Source organism: Heterodontus francisci, chromosome 30 (assembly GCF_036365525.1).
Source record: "Heterodontus francisci isolate sHetFra1 chromosome 30, sHetFra1.hap1, whole genome shotgun sequence".
NCBI classification, from domain to species: domain Eukaryota; kingdom Metazoa; phylum Chordata; class Chondrichthyes; order Heterodontiformes; family Heterodontidae; genus Heterodontus; species Heterodontus francisci.
Genome location: NC_090400.1, coordinates 16,628,897 through 16,647,401, shown reverse-complemented (window position 1 = coordinate 16,647,401; position 18,505 = coordinate 16,628,897). Strand labels below are relative to the sequence as shown.

Genomic DNA, 18,505 nt, shown 5'->3' with positions numbered 1-18,505 from the left:
CCAAGCCCGACCCCACTCGACCTGACCAGAGCCCGACCCGGCCATCCCTTTACTTACCTTCTGACTGGTAAGCTCCACGCAGTTGCAGCGCATGCGTGGTGATGTCATAGTGACATCACTCGCTCACTGTGCAGACTCAGTTTTGTCCCGGACTTCCAGCTCAGGTAAGTTTTTTATTTTTAATACTTACTGCAGAGCACTTACCGTGTGTGTCCGGCCCGGCATGACCCGGACTTGGCTCGACCCGACCCGAGCACGAAAGCCAGACCCGGAAGAGGGGCCCGAACTCGACACACGTCGGGTTCGGGTCGGGTAGCAGGCCTTTAGTCGATATGGCTTTAAACAAAAAAAAAAGTGGGGAGAGTGGAGGGAATCTAAAGAAAAAAGGTAAATCTATAGAGCAGTGCAGTGATTTGGGTAAAAATAAGCAAAGTGTGACAGGAAGGGATGGTATTAGTGCATCGGTGAATAAGGTCAAAACGGGAAAATGATGAGTTAAAATTTAAGGCACTTTTCCTGAATGCATGAAGTATCATAAGATTGACTAATGGCACGAATCGAGATAAATGTGTTTGATCTAATAGCCATTGCAGTGACATGATGACCAAGTTGGGAGCAAAATATTTCAGGATACTTGATGGTTTCGGTGGGAGGTTGTCGGTAGCCCTAATAAAGCATGATCCTAGGACAGGAGTGAGGCAGCACCTTGGTTTTGGAGAGCAGGAACTAGAATCCATATAATGGAGATGAGAAATAACATGGGGCAAAAAACATTAGTGGGAATGGTTTATAAGCTCCCGGTAGCTATACAGTTGGACAGAGTATTGAATCAAGAAATAAGAGGAGCTTGTACCGAAGCAATGCAATAATCACAGGGAACCTTAATCTTCTTACAAACTGGACAAATCAAATTAACAAAAGTACTTTGGAGGACGAGTTCATGGAATACATCTGAGACAATTTTGTAGGATACGTCATGGAACCAACCAGGGAAGAGGCTATTTTAGATCTCGTCTTGTGTAATGAGACAGGGTTAATTAGTAATTTCATAGTAAGGGTTCAGCCTGGGCAAGAATTATCATAATATGATAGAATTTCACATTGAGTTTGAGACTGATCTACTCAAGTCTGAAACTATTATCTTAAACTTAAATAAAGCCAATTACATAGGTATGAGGGATGAGTTGGAAAATTAGAGGTATGGTAGTAGATAAGCAATGGAGAACATTTAAAGAGATATTTCAGAATTCTCAACCAATCTACCTTCTATTGAGAATTTTAGAACTCCATTGAAAAGTGATCCATCCGTGGTTAACTAAAGAGGTCAAAGATAATATTGGATTAAAAGCAGAGGTTTATAATGCCAAGAGTAGTAAGTCTGAGGGTTGGGGGAGTTTAGGAACCAGCAAAGAATGACCAAGAAATGGATAGAGAGAGAAAATAGAATACTTAACTCGTAATAAATAGAAAAACAGATTGTAAGAGCTTCTGTGTGAAAAGGAAGGAAGTAGTGCAAGTAAATGTGGGTCCCTTAGAGGCAGAAACAGAAGAAATTATAACGGGGAATAGGGAAATGACAGACATTACACAAATATTTTGTCTTCGCAGTGGAGGACTGGAAATTGTAGAGAACCAAGGGCGTAATGACTGAGGAACTTAAAGTAATTAATATTGGTAAAGAAAAAGTAGTGGAGAAATTCAGGTGACAAAAAGCCGACAAATCCCCTTGGCCTGATGGCCTACATCCTAGGATTCTATAAAAGTTGGCTGCAGAGATGGTGGATGCACCAGTGATCTTCCAAAATTCTCTTGATTCTGGAATGACCCCAGTGGATTGGAATGTAGCAAATGCACCACCTCTATTCAAGAAAGGAGGAAGGGAGAAAACAGGGACGTATAGGCCAGTTAGCCTGACATCAGTCATCAGGAAAATGTTAGCATCCATTGTTAAGGAAGTGGTAATAGGGCACTTGGAAATTCATATTGGGCAAAGTTAACATGGTTTTATGAAAGGGAAATCATGTTTGACAAATGAGTTTTTTGAGGGTGTTAACAGCATAGATAAAGATGACATTTGGATTTTCAAAAAGCATTTGATAAGGTGATACATGAAAGGTTTTTGTACAAGCTTAAGGGCTCATGGGGTTGGGGATAATCTATTTGCATGGATAGAGGATTGGTTAAAGGACAGAAAACTGAAGGAATAAATGGGTCTTTTTCAGGTTGGCAGACTGTTACCTTTGAGGTGCTGCAAGGTTCAGTGCTGGAGCCTCATATTAATGACTTAAATGAAGGGGCCAAGTAAAATGTATCCAAGTTTGCTGATACAAAGTTTGTTGGAAAAGTAAGCTTTGAGGAGGACACAGAGTCTGCAAAGGGATGTAGGTAGGTTAAGTGAGTTGGCAAGGAGGTGACAGATATGAAGTTATTCACTTTGATGGGAAGAAAAGAAGAAACAATTTCTTTTAATTGTGAGGAACTATTAAATGTTGATGCACAGAAGGATTTAGGTGTCCTTGAACTCAAAACCCAGGAGGCAATTAAGAAAGCGAATAGCATGTTGGCTTTTATTGCAAGGGGGTTGAAGTACAAGAGTGAGGAAGTGTTGCTGCAATTATACAGGGCTTTGGTGAGACCACACCTTGAATACTGTGTATAGTTTTTGTGTCTGTACTTAAGGAAGGATATGCTTGCTTTAGAGGGGGTGCAGTGAAGGTTCACGAGATTGATTCCTGGTATTTGTGTTGTCCTATGAGGAGAGATTGAGGAGAATGGGCCTATTACTTGGAGTATAGAAGAGTGAGAAGTGATCTGATTTGATCAGATGGACTGGTCAGGTGGCAGAAAAGTGGCAAATGGAATTTACTTCAGAGAAGCGTGAGGTAATGCATTTTGGGAGGACAAACAAGGTAGGGAAATGCACAATAAATGTAGGACTCTGAGAAATGTAGAGGAACTGAGGAACCTTGGAGTGCATGTCCACAGATTCCTGAAAGTAGCAGCATAGGTAGATAAGATGGTTTAGAAAGCATATGGGATACTTTCCTTAATTAGCTGAGGCATAGAGTGTAAGAGCAGGGAGGTTGTGCTACAACTCTACAGAATGCTAGTTAGACCACAGCTAGAGTACTGTGTACAGTTATGGTCACTGCATTACAGGAAGGATGTTATCTCATTAGAGATGGTACAGCAGAGATTTACAAGGAAGTTATCAGGAACAGAGAATTTTAATTATGAGGAAAGATTGGATAGGCTGGGGTGTTATTGTTTGGAACAGGAGGTTGAGGGGAGATTTAGTTGAGGTATATAAAATTGGGGCTATATAGAGTGGATAAGGAGGACCTATTTCTGTTAGGTCAATAACTGGGGGCGTAGAATTAAGGTAATTGGTAGCAGGATTAGGGAGTTGCTGAGCAGAGGGCAGTGGAGGTGTGGAACTCTGCCTGAAAGGGTGGTAGAGGCAGAAACCCTCATCGCATTTAAAAATAACAATTGGATATGTACTTGAGGTGCGGTAACCTATGGGGTTATGGCCCAAGAGCTGGAAGGTGGGATTGGACTAGATAACGCGGCTGCACAGACAAGCTGGGCTGAATTGCCTCCTGTGTTGTAAATGTTTCTTTTAATTCTGTTGTTCCTATCTCATTGAAATGTATAAAACTCTTAGAAGGCTTGATGTGGTAGATGCTGAGAAGCTGTTTCCCTGGTTAGAGGGTCGAGAACTAGGGGCATAGTCTCAGGATAAGGGGTCAGCTGATCAGGACTGAGAGGAGGAGGGTTGTGGATGCTCAGTCGTTGACTATATTCAAGACTGAGGTCAGTAGCTTTTGGGACCCCGAGGGAACCAAGGGATATGGGGATCCGAGGGGAAAGTGAAACGGAGGTTGAAGATCAGCCATCATCTTATTGAATGACAGAGCATGCTTGAGGAGCTGTATGGCCTATTCCTCCTATTTATGTTCTCCATTCCTCCCCTGGATTCCCCTTCTTTCCCCAATGATTTCAGGTATGTTGCCAATTTTAGGTACTCCCTTGCTGACTGTGCTCCATGTTGTCATGATTCTCTGCAGTGATGTTACCGAGCTTGAGATTTCAACAGTGGGAGCTGTGACATTGCGAGGTTGCTCGTGGGAGCATTGCAATATGAAATTTAAATAGCTCATCTCGAGGGCTAAGCTGGTGAGAGATAGCCTGAATCCAGGAAGCACCTGGTTGTTCTGCAGCAATACCCCCTAGTTTCTGGAGCACTGAAAGGGAAGAACAATATTAAATATATACATATATAATGTGTGTGTCTCTGTGTGTATGTAAAATTAAAAGTAATATCTATGTTCTACGGTCAGGTGTCATATAAAGAAAACACGAAGTGGTAAATAAGACATGCACTTTATAGTGGTGGTTTGGCGCTATAATATGCATTTGTATCCAGTTCTGCAGTAATAGTTTAATGTTGGCTATATGTTGTGGGACATCCACAAATTGCTGTGTTCCACAGTTGAGTGTTCAGGTCTGCTGTCTGCGGCAGCCACCTACCTGCATTCTGTGGTGTCATTTGTTTCCTTCAGCTGTCAGATTCACTGCTGTTTACAGAAGTTGACTCCCTCTGCCTAATATCTACAAATGTGGTCGTGAAACCCAGAAGTATTAATGAAACTCCCTTGCTATCTGGACTGGATTTCCATATCTCATTTGCATCTGCTCCTTCAGTATCTGCACAATTGAGTTAACACTAAGTGAGATGGTTTTGGGTTCAGTTCATAAGATGCTTTATTTCACAGTAGACAAAATATACAGAACCCCCAAGTTGATAAAAGTTGCTTGTACAGTCATTGCAACTTCAGTTTATGCACTGTTACAAAAATAGGAAATACCTCACTTTAATTGGTTACAAACATACGAATTAGGAGCAGGAGTAGGCCACTCTGCTCCTTGAGCCTGCTCCACCATTCAACAACATCATAGCTGATCTGATTGTTGTTTTAACTACTTAAAGGCACAATCTTATTATGTTTTGTTCCCTTTTGGAGCCTTCTGATTGCCCTAAATGGTGTCTGTGTTGAAAGACTCTTAATCCCCCACAGAAATGAAGAGATTTCCAGCACGGAGATGTAAAGTATCTCTGAATAAGTGGGCATAGCAAGCAAATTGTCTGTTGCGTGGGTCTCTGAGTGGATTTAACAGCTCTGATTGTTATTTTCCTTTATCTGCTAACCAATCCAAAACTTAGCTTAGGGCTGTCTTAGAATGTTCTTGTTTTTAGGCAAACCTTTGCTGAAAAGCAGTAATTAACATAGCTTGTGTCCAGTTATTTTCGTGAAAAAAATGACAGAATCCCAAACCGTGAAGCGCACCAAATGGCTTGTTAGTTTTGTTGATGCTGAAGTTTGCTTTCAATACATTGTCTAATTTCTGTTCCTTTATGTGGTTCTCAAATCAGAATTTGATCTGGTAGTTTTTATTAAGTGATGATGTTCCAAACATACTTGGATAAGCCAAATCCCCGTGTACAATTTCTCTCCATTTTATTCCAAATGTTTAGTTATGATGCCTTGAAAAAGAATTCCTGCTTCAGCACGTTCAATTATCATAGGAAGTAGAAAATGAGATTATTACAATGTCTAGAGCCAAAGCAGATGTAATCTAATTTTGTTTCTCTTTCTCATTATTCATTTTCTTTCTGTCCCTCTGACTTTCTCCTCTTGGTCTCTTACACTTTTGCTTTTTTCGCTCTTCTCCCCCTGAAGTATATTGCAATTGCTGCTCCACACTTGTACATTGACATAAAGTGAAATATTTACATAGATTACAGTTTGTTTTGTATACAGCTTATTTTGATTATGGTTTTTAAGTGCTGATATAGTATCATGACTTTTTTTGTATAAGTACTAGTAGGATTCCAGAACTGGATCAACTGTTATGGATGTATCGGTAAATATGCAGTATATATCAGGCTTTCAGGTGACTAAAGGATGCTCCATATTAAATTGACCTATTTTAATGAGTATGAGGGGCAGTCTGTATTCAATCTTTTTAAATGAATTTCATGGATGGGTTTAGAAAATAGAATTTATAAAATGGTATTTTCTGTTTTCAGACGATGAATATTTCCCACCAAATAAGCGGCCAAAGAATACTGTACAGCCAACAGATGCTGGGGCCACGGTGAAACGGAAAAGTAGGGAGTTCAATTTTGGTGAGTTAATAACTATTCTACACCTGAAAAATTTGCCTTCAATTGAGAGAGAATCAGGAGATTAGTCACCAGAAACTTATTGGATTCCATTTATCCCGTGATCATACCGCATTAAATAATTCAGAAGTTAAATTGTTTATTTTAGTGAGTTTACCTGTAAATAAGTTTCCAATGGATTTGGTTTTCCCAGCCCCCTCCAACAATATCTGCAGTATACCCTAAAAAATATTCAAATATTTAAAAAAGATGGATGGATATTTATAGACTGAGCGTGCAATGTCCTCTGACAAAGTCCATATGGGTTGTGCATTATTTGCACTTTTTCACCTGCATTGGCAATTTTGGTTTGTATAGTAGTTGTGGTTGGTAGTAGCTTGCCAAGGAAAATATGTTTTGTGTTGCATGGGATGGTTTATAAACAACTTATATTCAGAATGTTCAATGATGCCAGTATGAGGAAAGAAATAAGCAAAAGTTGCATTTGGGCCTTAAGGTTTCAACAGTATGATGCACGATATAATTTTAGATTTTACAACAATTGCTATTTTGTATTGTCTAATTAGTTTTTTTTACCATCAAATGCATTAATGTTGCGACCAGACGTTTGAGCAAGTGCTTTCTGTCAATACTGTTTGTAAATGTATTCTATCTCTACTACACTACTACTGTTGCTTATAATGAACACAATTGGTGAACTCCGGATTAAGGATTTCTACATATATTCATTGCCTTTTGTAGTCACCTTTGTACTGCATAAATTTGCCAACAGATCTGATGGTTATTGCTGTTGCTGAATGCTGTTTGTAGTCAGTACTACTTTGTTTTGTTGAACTCATAAATTTGAAATCTTTTTTGTAAATGCAGAACAATGGAATGCCAGAATTACTGATTTGAGAAAGCAAGTAGAAGAACTTTTTGAAAGGAAATATGGTAATTGTTTTATTTAAATCTGTTGTAAAGTGTGATGCAGGCTGTACTGTTATGCTACCTGAACAAGTTTCATTTATCTAAAATATGGATTAGTACGCTTGTGCTCTTTGGTGCTTGGTGTATAACACTAAAGAGACCGTCAGCAACTACATATATTGTATGTCTGCTTAAATTATGTAGTTATTTACTTAAATCTGTGTCAAATATGTACTTTAGAGAGGTTTCACTCGAATCGTGCATTGAATATTGGAACGTATGCATGAAAGCTACATATGGTGTCATTATGTTTTATAAAATAAAAAAAAACCTTTCAGGTAGATATTTGGTAACATTTGAGATAGGCAATTATATTTGTGATCAGATGAAGCCCGGAGTGGTTGGGCAGGTTTTTTTGGTGCATATAAAGTGATTTTACAAACCCCTTGCTGTTTCTGCGAACTAAGGAATTTAAAAAAAAAAATGCATCCTAAGATCTGCATTGGCCAATCTTTGCAAGATGCAAATTAAATGATTCTTTATTCTTGCCATCTTTTACACTGGTATAGTTGCAGGGGGAGCAGGTCGATGTTTTGCATAAGTAGGATGCGAAACAAAATTCCAAACTCTTTGGGAGCATAAACAATCAGTAGAGTTGAGCTGCATTTTTCATTGAATTGCCTGTTGTTTGCAAAAGTTATTATTTGCTCTGATAATCTGAGAGCACCTAAACCATTGTCTCTGTGAATGTCATAAATTAGCTGCTTCCTTTCCGTATAAACAAATGATCTTATGGGTTAGAAAAGCACTAGAGTTTGCTATTAAGTTTATAGACCAAGTTTCAAAGGTTTGAGGTGATTATTGAAGTAAATTGGGGTGAGGCTATAGATCTGTAGTTGAGAATGAAGGAACATGGAACTAATGCACGTGTGAGTGAGCTGTGCGGTGGAGGGCATGTCGAGGAGGCTGAGAGGGACAAAGCTAATGAAGGATTTAGGTTGGCTAGCAGGGTGTTGAAAAATTGTATCTGGAGGTGACAGACAGTGGGGTGAGGTGGATAGTACTGCAAAGGTAGAAGCAAGCAGTCTTGAATATGGCTATTGAAACTTGGCTCAAAATTGAACAGGACCTGGCAGTTGCACTCAATCTGAGCAAGCTTTCAGGAAGTGCACCGCTTGCTTTAGTGCAGCGAAGGGAATGGGGAAATGTAAAATTTTGAAGGGCTTTGAGTAGATGGGAAGAAACTGTTTCCACTGGCAGGAAGGTCAATAACTGAAGGCATAGATTGATGATAATTGGCATAAGAACCAATATGAGTACGAGAATTTTTATTAAAGGGTGTCGAAAGCAGATTTAATCATAACTTTCAAATGAGAATTGGCCATATACTTAGATGAAATATTTACAGGGCTACGAGGAAAGAGCAGGAGAATGGGATTAATTGGATGGCTCTTTTAAAGAGCTGGCACAGGCACGATCGGTTGAATGGCTTCCTTCTCTGCTATAAGATTCTATGATTATAACTGCTAACTGCTGAGGATGTCCAGGTCTCCAAGACATCTTATTTCCCTCCTTGCCCCAAGCCTTTTTGGCTGTCCCGATAAAATCCTCCTTTTTTCTACTAATACAATTTAATCAGTCTACAGCATTGTGTGGGTTTGCAAAATATGAAAGAGTGCTTCATCGTACATTTTCTTTGTTCTAAAGGGCATCTTTCATACATTGTTTCCACCCAGCATCATCTTAAAACTTGTTGGGAGTGAATTTGCTTCATTTGGTCAGTGTGAGGTGTATTAGGTACTCCAGGACGAAGCAGGCTCTTTACAGCATGAGGATTGGGAGGGTTCTGTAAGGATGCCTCATGATGTCACAAAATGTATCAAAAGAGGTTTCCCCAACAGAATGTCCTCTGGAGTGGCGTTGCTCCATTAGTGTACGGAGAATTAAGATTCTACAATTTAGGTAATCTTTCTCTCCAGCATTCAGAACAGGTATGCTCTCTATTTTAACATGTAATTGCAAAGTGGCATATAAGGAATTAGAAGTATTGTGTGAAGTTGTTGTAAATCATTGAATATATCAATGGAAGTTTAACATTACGGTGTAAACTTTTAGCTCAAGCTACTCTCACTACTGGGCCAGTTGTGATCCCATATCCACTCTTCCAGTCCAACTCTGAGGATCTTTGTGTTGATGGTTTACCTGAAGGCATTCCATTCAGGCGGCCATCCACCTATGGCATTCCAAGATTGGAGAGGATCCTACTAGCAAAAGACCGGATAAAATTTGTCATAAAAAGGTACGGTTTTATTGCAAATTTATCATTCATTTCGATGATCTTGCCATTTAGTACAGGAATTTTGGATGCTTAATTCAGACCATAAACAAGTGTGGTATGTTGGATTTTTTAGTTCCATTTTTGTTTTACTGTCTTGTGTCCGTCATGTGACATTTATTTACAATATAATCTTCAGTTCTTAAAATCAGTATATTATTTTAACAGCATTTGTAGCGAGATTAATCTTGGAACTTAGCTTGAAATTGTAAAATTTTTGGTAACTTTAGGTGGTATGTTGATAATAGAAATACTCTTCTGCTTCCACCCAGTGTCACCATTAATTGGAGTTAAAGATCCCAGAAGTGACTACTAGTTTTCAATGATTCCAAGCTATAAAAATCCCCATAATGAAATTATTAAAAAGTTTTGAGGTTTGAAATAAGACAGTTCATTGGTCATTGCGTAGTATTTCAACATTCAGCAGTGTGATTTTATGCATTTTTATTTTTTTCACTTAAAAGGTGAAGAACAGAATTTAATTTTGCATTATAAAGTGATAAAATTTCCACAGGGTCAAGAATTTCATTTGGAGCAAGAAAATGAAATATAGGCTGGATATTATATCTAAAACTTTTTTTTACTATTGCCACCTAACAGCTAGGAATTTTGATATTGAAGTTCTGTTAATCTTGTTTAGAAGGGTGAAGGGTCATCATGACATCAATATTTGTAACCTGAATTGAAATGTTAGAGTGGATTGTACTTGCAGACTTTTTGCCCATAGCATTGTGTAATTTCACCAAGCATTCCCCATTAGATCTAACTAGGAGCTAGAGTGGATCTTGTGTCCAGTAGCACAGATCTATCAAAAACAAGGTCGTCTTGCCAAACCTGATTTCTCCTCCTTGCCATTGTTTGATTGTTCTCCAGTATGTGAAATGCAGGAGAAACAACATCTAATATGCAAGGTCACATTCTTTTAAGAAAAACTTTTGTTGGGCATCAGCTGTGGCTCAGTTCTAATACTGTTGCTTCTAACTCCTGACCAGTGCATGGTCTGTGCTGGCTGCTGTTACAAGTCTGCTGCTTTCCTCTCTCTGTTTAGTACACCAAGTGAGAGTCGATGAGTTCCAGTGCTTTTGCTGCTAGGTTTGTTTGAAAGTTGTGGACCTAATGCCCTGTTCCACCCTTGGTGGATAGAATTCTACACGAGGAATGTGTTGCTGGAGTCCAAGTAGTGGACTGTCACAACATTGAATTCAGGCCATTTTAGGAATATAGGTACTGCACGAGTAGCAAAATACATACACTTTTTTTCCTTCTGTGTAAAAGAATTAGTACTGTAACCTGGGGAGAAGCATCTTTTGTGTGAGATGGGACTATAAGTGGTTTGGTGCCCCAATTATTTCTTTCTTTGATAGTGATGTAATTGGGATTGGAAGCTCCATGTATGGAAAATTGTAGTCTTGATCTTTGCCTTCCCTTTAACTCTACAGCTCAAATTCAGTTTATTGTGCCTTCACAGTGATATGTTAAACTAAATGACTTGTATTACATGCACGTTTGTTTCTAAATATAATTGAGCTAACAAATGTTTCTAACACATTAAAACTTTTCAAAGGAATTCAGATATGTTAAAGAAATTTTAATGGTTTTGTTTAGTCTGGCAGTTATTGTTTTTTTTTGCTGTAAAATAAAGTACTCGCAGAATTCTCTTGTTTCATGACCAGTTGCTGCAGGTAATGGTGCAATTAACAGTGTATGCTTTTACAGGTGTATTGGAAATCAATTTTGTTTAATATCTTTGTTCCTCCAGACCAGAACTGTTATCATCAAGTGAACGTGAAGAAACAACTCCAGACAAAACTGTCCCAGGGGGTATGACTTCAAACTTTGTATGTACTCCATTTAGTACAAAACCAGAAAAGGCGGTGCAGTTGAATGGCAAAAGGACTTCTGTTTACATTGAAGAGGCCGAATGCCAATTCTGACAACAACAACTACCTCCACCTGTACCATGGCCCCACTACTGAACAGCAAGCCATGATTTTCCAGAGCCTCCTTAGCCTTATATCCTTTGGCGATTTTCCACTACCCCATTCTCCCTCTTCCTAAGCCCACAATTCTCTTCCCCTACACCATCTGCTTTTACCTCCTCCCCACGATCCACAAGTGAGATTGTCGACGTAGACTGATCTTTTCAGCCTGCTCCTATCCCACCAAATCTCCTTCATTGACTTTTACCCCCCTTGTCCAGTCCTTACCCACATATATCTGCAACTCTTTTGGTGCCCTCTCGCTTCCACAGATTTCAGTTATATGTTCCTAACCATCTCCTTTTCATTATGAATCAGCTGATAAAACTCTGTCCCTCAGCATGATGACTTGTGGACCTTCTGATGCTTCTTTGAACAACAGCCCAACCCATCCCATCTACCACAAGTCTCTTCTGCCTTACTGAACTTATTCTCACATTTGACAAGTTTTCCTTCAGCTTCACTCACTTTGCTCCAGATAAAAGGTATCACCTATAGAATGATAAGCACAGAAGGAGGCCATTTGATCCATTGTGTCTGTGCCAGATCTTTGAAAGAACTATCCAGTTAGTGCCATTCCCCTGCCCTTTCCGCATCGCCCTGCAATTTTTTCCCCTTCAAGTATTTATCCAGTTCCTTTTCGAAAGTAATTATTGAATCTGTTTCCACCACCCTTTCAGCTGGTTTATCCACATCATGACTCACTGCATAAAAAAGTCTCCTCCTCTTGCATCTGGTTCTTTTGCCAATTACCTTAAACGTGTTAATGATTTCTGCCACTGGAATCACTTTCTTCCTATTTACTCTATCAAGACCCTTTAGAGACATGTGCTTTAAGGAGAACAAACCCACCTTCCAAGCAGTGCCAGTTGAGGGAATTAAGCGGCCTTGTAAGAACCCTCCTCCCATGCTGACTAGAATTTTCTAGTTGGCAGGCAGGGCCCACACTGCTGCTGAAATAGTCAGCTGAACAAGTTGGCCTCCTGGTGGGAGAGGAGGGTGATGTGTGTTGCATTTTATCCTGGCGGGGACCCACCATCCGCACTCATCATGGCTGTCGGGCCACAGCTGCGGCTATTGGCTGTCTAGCAAAGGGGTTGCTCCTGCATGATCATGGCCTGGCAGTTTTGGCCTTTTTTAAATACAATTTTTTCTTCCTCGTCTTCAGAGCATGCCTCCATTGTGAGGCGTGCCTCCCTCTCTGCAGGCATCAGCAGCTCCCACCTCAGATGATGTGAACTGCATTTGAACCTGATGCCAGGGTCCTGACCCTTAAAGGAAAATCCTACCTAAGCTGTCCACTGACATTAATTACACATCAACCGACCCCAATTCTTATTTTAAAAAAAAAACTGCATTCCCCTTTCAATTTCTCTTGTTTCCCCTCTATCTGCTCTGATGCCACCTTCCAACCAGAGCTTCCAAAATATCCTCCCTTTTCCTTAGGGATTCCCTTCCACTGTCATTGCAGAACCCTTGTCTCCCATCCCTTTACCTGCCTTGCCTTGCTCAGATATGTGATAGGATCTCTTGTCCTTGCCTTTCACACCATCAGCATTCTAATTTGATAGACCATATTGTCATTTCTAAAGTATTCAACATGATTTAATTTCCAGTCCTATCTTCCTATTCTCTTAATAATGGAAAATCTCTTACATAAAACATTGAAATAGCAAGTAATGCCAAAAAAAACAAGTTAATAGAAATTATTGAGATGTTTTTCTAAGATGATGAGAAAAGACAAAAGACATTGAATAAAAGAAAATGCTCATGGAGAGCTTTTTTCTAAAAAAAAATCATTTTTCTAATAGTTTAGAGACTTACCTTCTAAAGTATCCAATTAGTCTGGCATTTTATATTGCTGTTATATTTGGCCATCCGGTGCTGTGCTATGCAGCTTAGTGGTCCACTAAGAGAAAAGGTTTGGACACCCTATCCTGTTTAAAAATTTTTTTGTAGAAGTGTAATAAATAACTGGTTTTGTATCTTATCATCTGACCGATGTATCTAGTTATAGAGTCATAAGAGTTATACAGCACAGAAACAGGCCCTTCAGCCCATCGTGTCCGCGTTGGCCATCAAACACCTAACTATTCTAATCCCATTTTCCAGCACTTGGCCCCTAGCCTTGTATACTATGGTTTTTCAAGTGCTCCTCTAAATGCTACTTAAATGTTGTGAGGGTTCCTGCCTCTACCACCTCTTCAGGCAGTGCGTTCCAGATTCCAACCACCCTCTGGGTGAAAAAGGTTTTCCTCAAATCCCCTCTAAACTTCCTGCCCCTTACCTTAAATCTATGCTGCCTGGTTATTGACACCTCCGCTAAGGGAAAAAATTTCTTCCTATCTACACTTCAATCATATCTCCCCTCAGCCTTCTCTGGTCTAAGGAAAACAACCCTAGCCTTTTCAGTCTCTCTTCATAGCTGAAATGCTCCAGTCCAGGCAACATCCTGGTGAATCTGCTCTGCACCCTCTCCAGTGCAATCACATCCTTCCTATAGTGTGGTGCCCAGAACTATGCGTCGGCTAATAAAGGCAAGTATCCCATATGCCTTCCTAACCACCTTACTTACCTGTGCTTCTGCCTTCAGTGATCTATGGACAAGTACACCAAGGTCTTTCTGACCCTCTGTACTTCCCAGGGTCCTACCATCCATTGTATATTCCCATGCCTTGTTAGTCCTCCCGAAATGCATCACCTCACACTTCTCAGGATTAAATTCCATTTGCCACAGCTCCGTCCATCTTACCAGCCCGTCTATATCGTCCTGTAATCTAAGGCTTTCCTGCTCACTATTTACGACACCACCAATTTTTGTGTCATCTACGCACTTACTTATCCATGCCTCCTGTATTCACGTCTAAATCATTAATGTACACTGCAAACAGCAAGGGTCCCAGCACCGATCCCTGTGGTACGCCACTGGTCACAGGCTTCCAGTCGCAAAAACAACCTTCGACCATCACCCTCTGCCTCCTGCCACTAAGCCAATTTTGGATCCAATTTGCCAAATTGCCCTGGATCCCATAGGCTCTTACCTTCTTAACCAGTCTCCCATGTGGGACCTTATCAAAAGCTTTACTGAAGTCCATGCAGACTACATCAACTGCCTTACCCTCATCTACACATCTAGTCACCTCTTCGAAAAATTCACTCAAGTTTGTAGGACATGATCTGCCCCTGACAAAGCCATGCTGTCTATCCTTGATTAATCCCTGCCTCTCCAAGTGAGATTAATCCCGTCCCTCAGAATTTTTTCCAATAGTTTCCCTACCACTGATGTTGGACTCACTGGCCTGTAATTACCTGCTACCCTTCTTGAATAATGGTACCACATTCGCTGTCCTCCAGTCCTCTGGTACCTCTCCTGTGGCCAGAGAGGATTTGAAAATTTGTGTCAGAGCCCCTGCTATCTCCTCCCTTGCCTCACATACCAGCCTGGGATACATCTCATCTGGGCCTGGGGATTTATCTACTTTTAAACCTGCTAAAAAAGCTAATACTTCCTCCCTTTCAATGCTAATATGTTCAAGTATATCACAATCCCCCTCCCTGATCTCTACACCTACATCGTCCTTCTCCATAGTGAACACAGATGAAAAGTAATCATTTAATGGTTAATTTAGTTAATGGAAAATACTGGTAGACTTATTCATGCTTATCGTTTCCTGATTAATGTGTTAAATGCTTCACTAAAACAATTTGCATACATCTTAAAATTACAGCGAGTGTTAACTTTGTGGTTGATTTCTATTTTGTGTATGTTTAAGTAATTAACTTGGAAATTATTTGTTAGATAAGGAATTCTGATGATTTTAGAGAATTATAAACATTCTCATTTTCGTTTTCCAGCAAAAGAAGAGTGGAATACCAGAATCACTAAACTAAGGAGAATGGTCGAAGAACTTTTCAGCAAAAAATATGGTACTTTTTCTTAACATCCCAAGTGTCTTTTAGTTGAATTCACCTCTTTCTTAGCTAAACTGACCGATGAAATTGAAATGCCCAGCTTCTACAGTGGGTTACTTTTACTGATTCGATGCAATCGTTGATCCTGGGCTTCCAATGTTAATAGTTTATAAAAGAAGCAATTTATGGCATTCTCTAGCTTATTATTTATCATTTATGGTCATATGCTGAAATACCAGTTCTTTTTCTTTGTAGTCAAGGACACTAATCCACATTGCTTGCCATCTTTGTGGTATCTCTGAGGTTCAGAAGAAATCCAACTTTGTTCACATAGCTAACAATAAAACCATTACCTAGCAATAGAGTGCCATGAGTTACTATAATGAATCATAATTTGAAGTCCTTTAAAATTATTTTTTATTTGTTCAACAACAGTGTTTGGGAATCTGCTTTGGATGTTAAGTGGTGGCCTTGGAAATGAATTGCCTGCCAAGGAGTTAGCCCACAGCCAGAATCTATCGAGTCTGTAGCTGACTTATAACAGAGTATTTTGGCTCAAAGCAATTGGATTGTAACAATCATTTTAGTCTATTATCCACCAGGAGTTTTAAGTGGTTAAATTGTCCTAGGCCCAACCATCTTCATCTGCTTCATCAATAACCTTCCCTCCATCATAAGGTCAGAAGTGGGGATGTTTACTGATGATTGCACATTGTTCAGTACCATTCACAACTCCTGAAATACTGAAGCAATCTGTGCCTACATGCAGCAAAACCTGGACAACGTTTAGGTTTGGGCTGATAAGTGGCAAGTAACATTCATGCCACACAAGTGCCAGGCAATGACCATCTCCAACAAGAGAGAATCTAACCATCTCCTCTTAGCATTCAACAGCATTACCATTGCTGAATTACCCCCATCAAAATCCTGAGAGTTAACATTGACCAGAATCTTAACTGGACCAGCCATATAAATACTGTGGCGACAAGAGCCAGTCAGAGGCTGAGAATTCTACAGCGAGTATCTCACCACCTGACTCCCCAAAGCCTGTCCACCATCTACAAGGCACAAGTCAGGAGTTAAAATTGAAAATTAAAATTTCTATGCAATGAAGAAAATGTACTGTACATCCCAATGGGAAAGGAGGGGCAAGAACTTGAAAAAAGGTACATAAATGTTCCAATATTTATATCTGTTAAATATAAAAAAAGTGGAATAATTGAAGATGAACCAATAAAATGAACTAATTAAGGAATTTCCTATAGTACCTAATCTGGTTTAGCTTCATCTATTGCTGTTTCAATAAATTTTGTTGAATATGACCCATGCCTTGTGCCAGAATATCGGATCAGGCCCACCATATAAAATGAGTTTGACACTCCTCTTCAATTGCTGAATTAAGAAAATAAATGATCCACCTTATTGAATGAATTTTATTCTTTGACATGCTTATTCCATGCCTCATGTTCCTGCGTGACCATCCACTCAAACCTTTTATGTAATATTTCCATGTTTTAGGATTTTGATTCGTTAGCAGAGCCTAGCTGTAGGACAAATTGAACTAGTATTCAAGTGCACGATTAAGACTATAGGATTCTGGAGCAGAATGCCGTATAAAGCACTACCTGAAACATCTGAAGTTGGAAGATAATTGAGAGCATGCATAGCACCATGTTTTCTTCAGAACAAATTCTGACCTAATTTTGTTTCTGTGGTGTTCGGAGAATTCATTTCATTTGAAGAATGAATATAACCGTACAAAGTGGGTTAAGCTATCCTTGTCCAGTTTCGTTAGGCTGGATTGTAACTATTTCTGTAATAGCTATGATATCATACTGCCATGTGTCTATCTGTGCCCTCAGCTCATCTGCTTTATTTTCTATACTCCTTGCATTGAAGTAGATACCCTTGAGCACTGCCAAGCTCTCTTCCTCTATTTTCTAACGTTTGTTTCCTCTGACTTCCAGACTCATCCACTAATTTTCTGCCTTCCATTTTCATTTCTGGTTTTGTCCCAACTGAATCTACTGTCAGGTCCCCAACTCCCTGCCAAACTAGTTTAAACCCCAACAGCACTAGCAAAACAGCCTGCAACAAACTCCATCCCGGCTCTGTTCATGTGCAACCTGTCCGGCCTGTGCAGGTCCCATTTCCCCCATAGCCGGTCCCAATGTGCCAAGAATCTAAAGCCCTCCCTCCTGCACCATCATTCCAGCCACGTTGTCATCTGTCTTATCCTTCTATTTGTGTACACACCTGCCCGTGGCACTGGGAGTAATCTGGAAATTACTACTTTTGAGGTCCTGCTTGCTAATTTCTTACCAAGCTCACTAAACTCTTTCTGCAGGACCACATCCTCTTCCTACCTATGTTGTACCAATATGGACCACAACTGCTGGCTGTTCACCCTCTCCTCTCAGGATGCTCTGCAGCTGATCAGTGACATCCTTGATCCTGGCACCAGGGAGGCAACATACTATCCTGGATCCATGTCTGCAGTGACAAACGCCTGTCTGTTCCCCTGACTATCGAATCTCCTATGACTATTGCCCTCCAGTCTTCCTTGTGCCTTCTGTGCAGCTGACCCACCTGTGGTGCCATGGCCTTGGCTCTGGTTGCACTCCCCAGATGAACAATCACCATCCTCCGTATTCAGAACTGAATACCTGTTAGAGAGTGAGATGCGCTCAAGGATCTCCTGCACTACCTGCCTGTTACTTCCTGACTGTCTGGTAGTCACCCGTTACCCCTCTGCCTGCATACTCTTAAGCTGTAGGATGACCACATCTATAAACGTGCTCTCCATAAAGCTCTCATCCTCACAGATATGCCACAGTGATGCAGCTGTTGCCCAAGTTCTGCAACTCTGAGCTTGAGCTGCAGCAACTGACGACACTTTTATCCACAACCCGGGAAGCATCCTGGTGTTACCACATAGCACAGGATGTGCACTGTAGAGATTGGAGCAGCCCTGCCATTCCTCTATCTATTAGATAGTAACCTTGATACTACAACTAAATCCTGCTACTAATAAACCCTGCTGCTGCTAATAATAATAACCCTACCAATAGTAATAACCTTCTTCTTCTTTGGCCTCCTTGTCTCAAGAGACAATGGGTAATAACCTTCCTACTGCTAATATTAAACTTTACCAATACTAATCTACCATAACCCTATTAA

The 18,505-nt window shown here is 40.1% G+C and overlaps 1 protein-coding gene across 9 annotated transcripts in view; it reads left to right on the top strand.

The window, feature by feature from the left end:
* LOC137346600 (general transcription factor II-I-like) overlaps window positions 1–18,505 on the top strand; it is a 237,451-nt gene that overhangs the window by 143,204 nt on the left and 75,742 nt on the right. For all 9 annotated transcript variants that reach the window (XM_068010145.1, XM_068010146.1, XM_068010150.1 and 6 more), the window contains 5 exons: window positions 6,095–6,193; window positions 7,058–7,123; window positions 9,215–9,398; window positions 11,194–11,255; window positions 15,269–15,340. In XM_068010145.1, coding sequence (XP_067866246.1) covers window positions 6,095–6,193; window positions 7,058–7,123; window positions 9,215–9,398; window positions 11,194–11,255; window positions 15,269–15,340 — 483 coding nt within the window. The remainder of the gene's footprint in view (window positions 1–6,094; window positions 6,194–7,057; window positions 7,124–9,214; window positions 9,399–11,193; window positions 11,256–15,268; window positions 15,341–18,505) is intronic.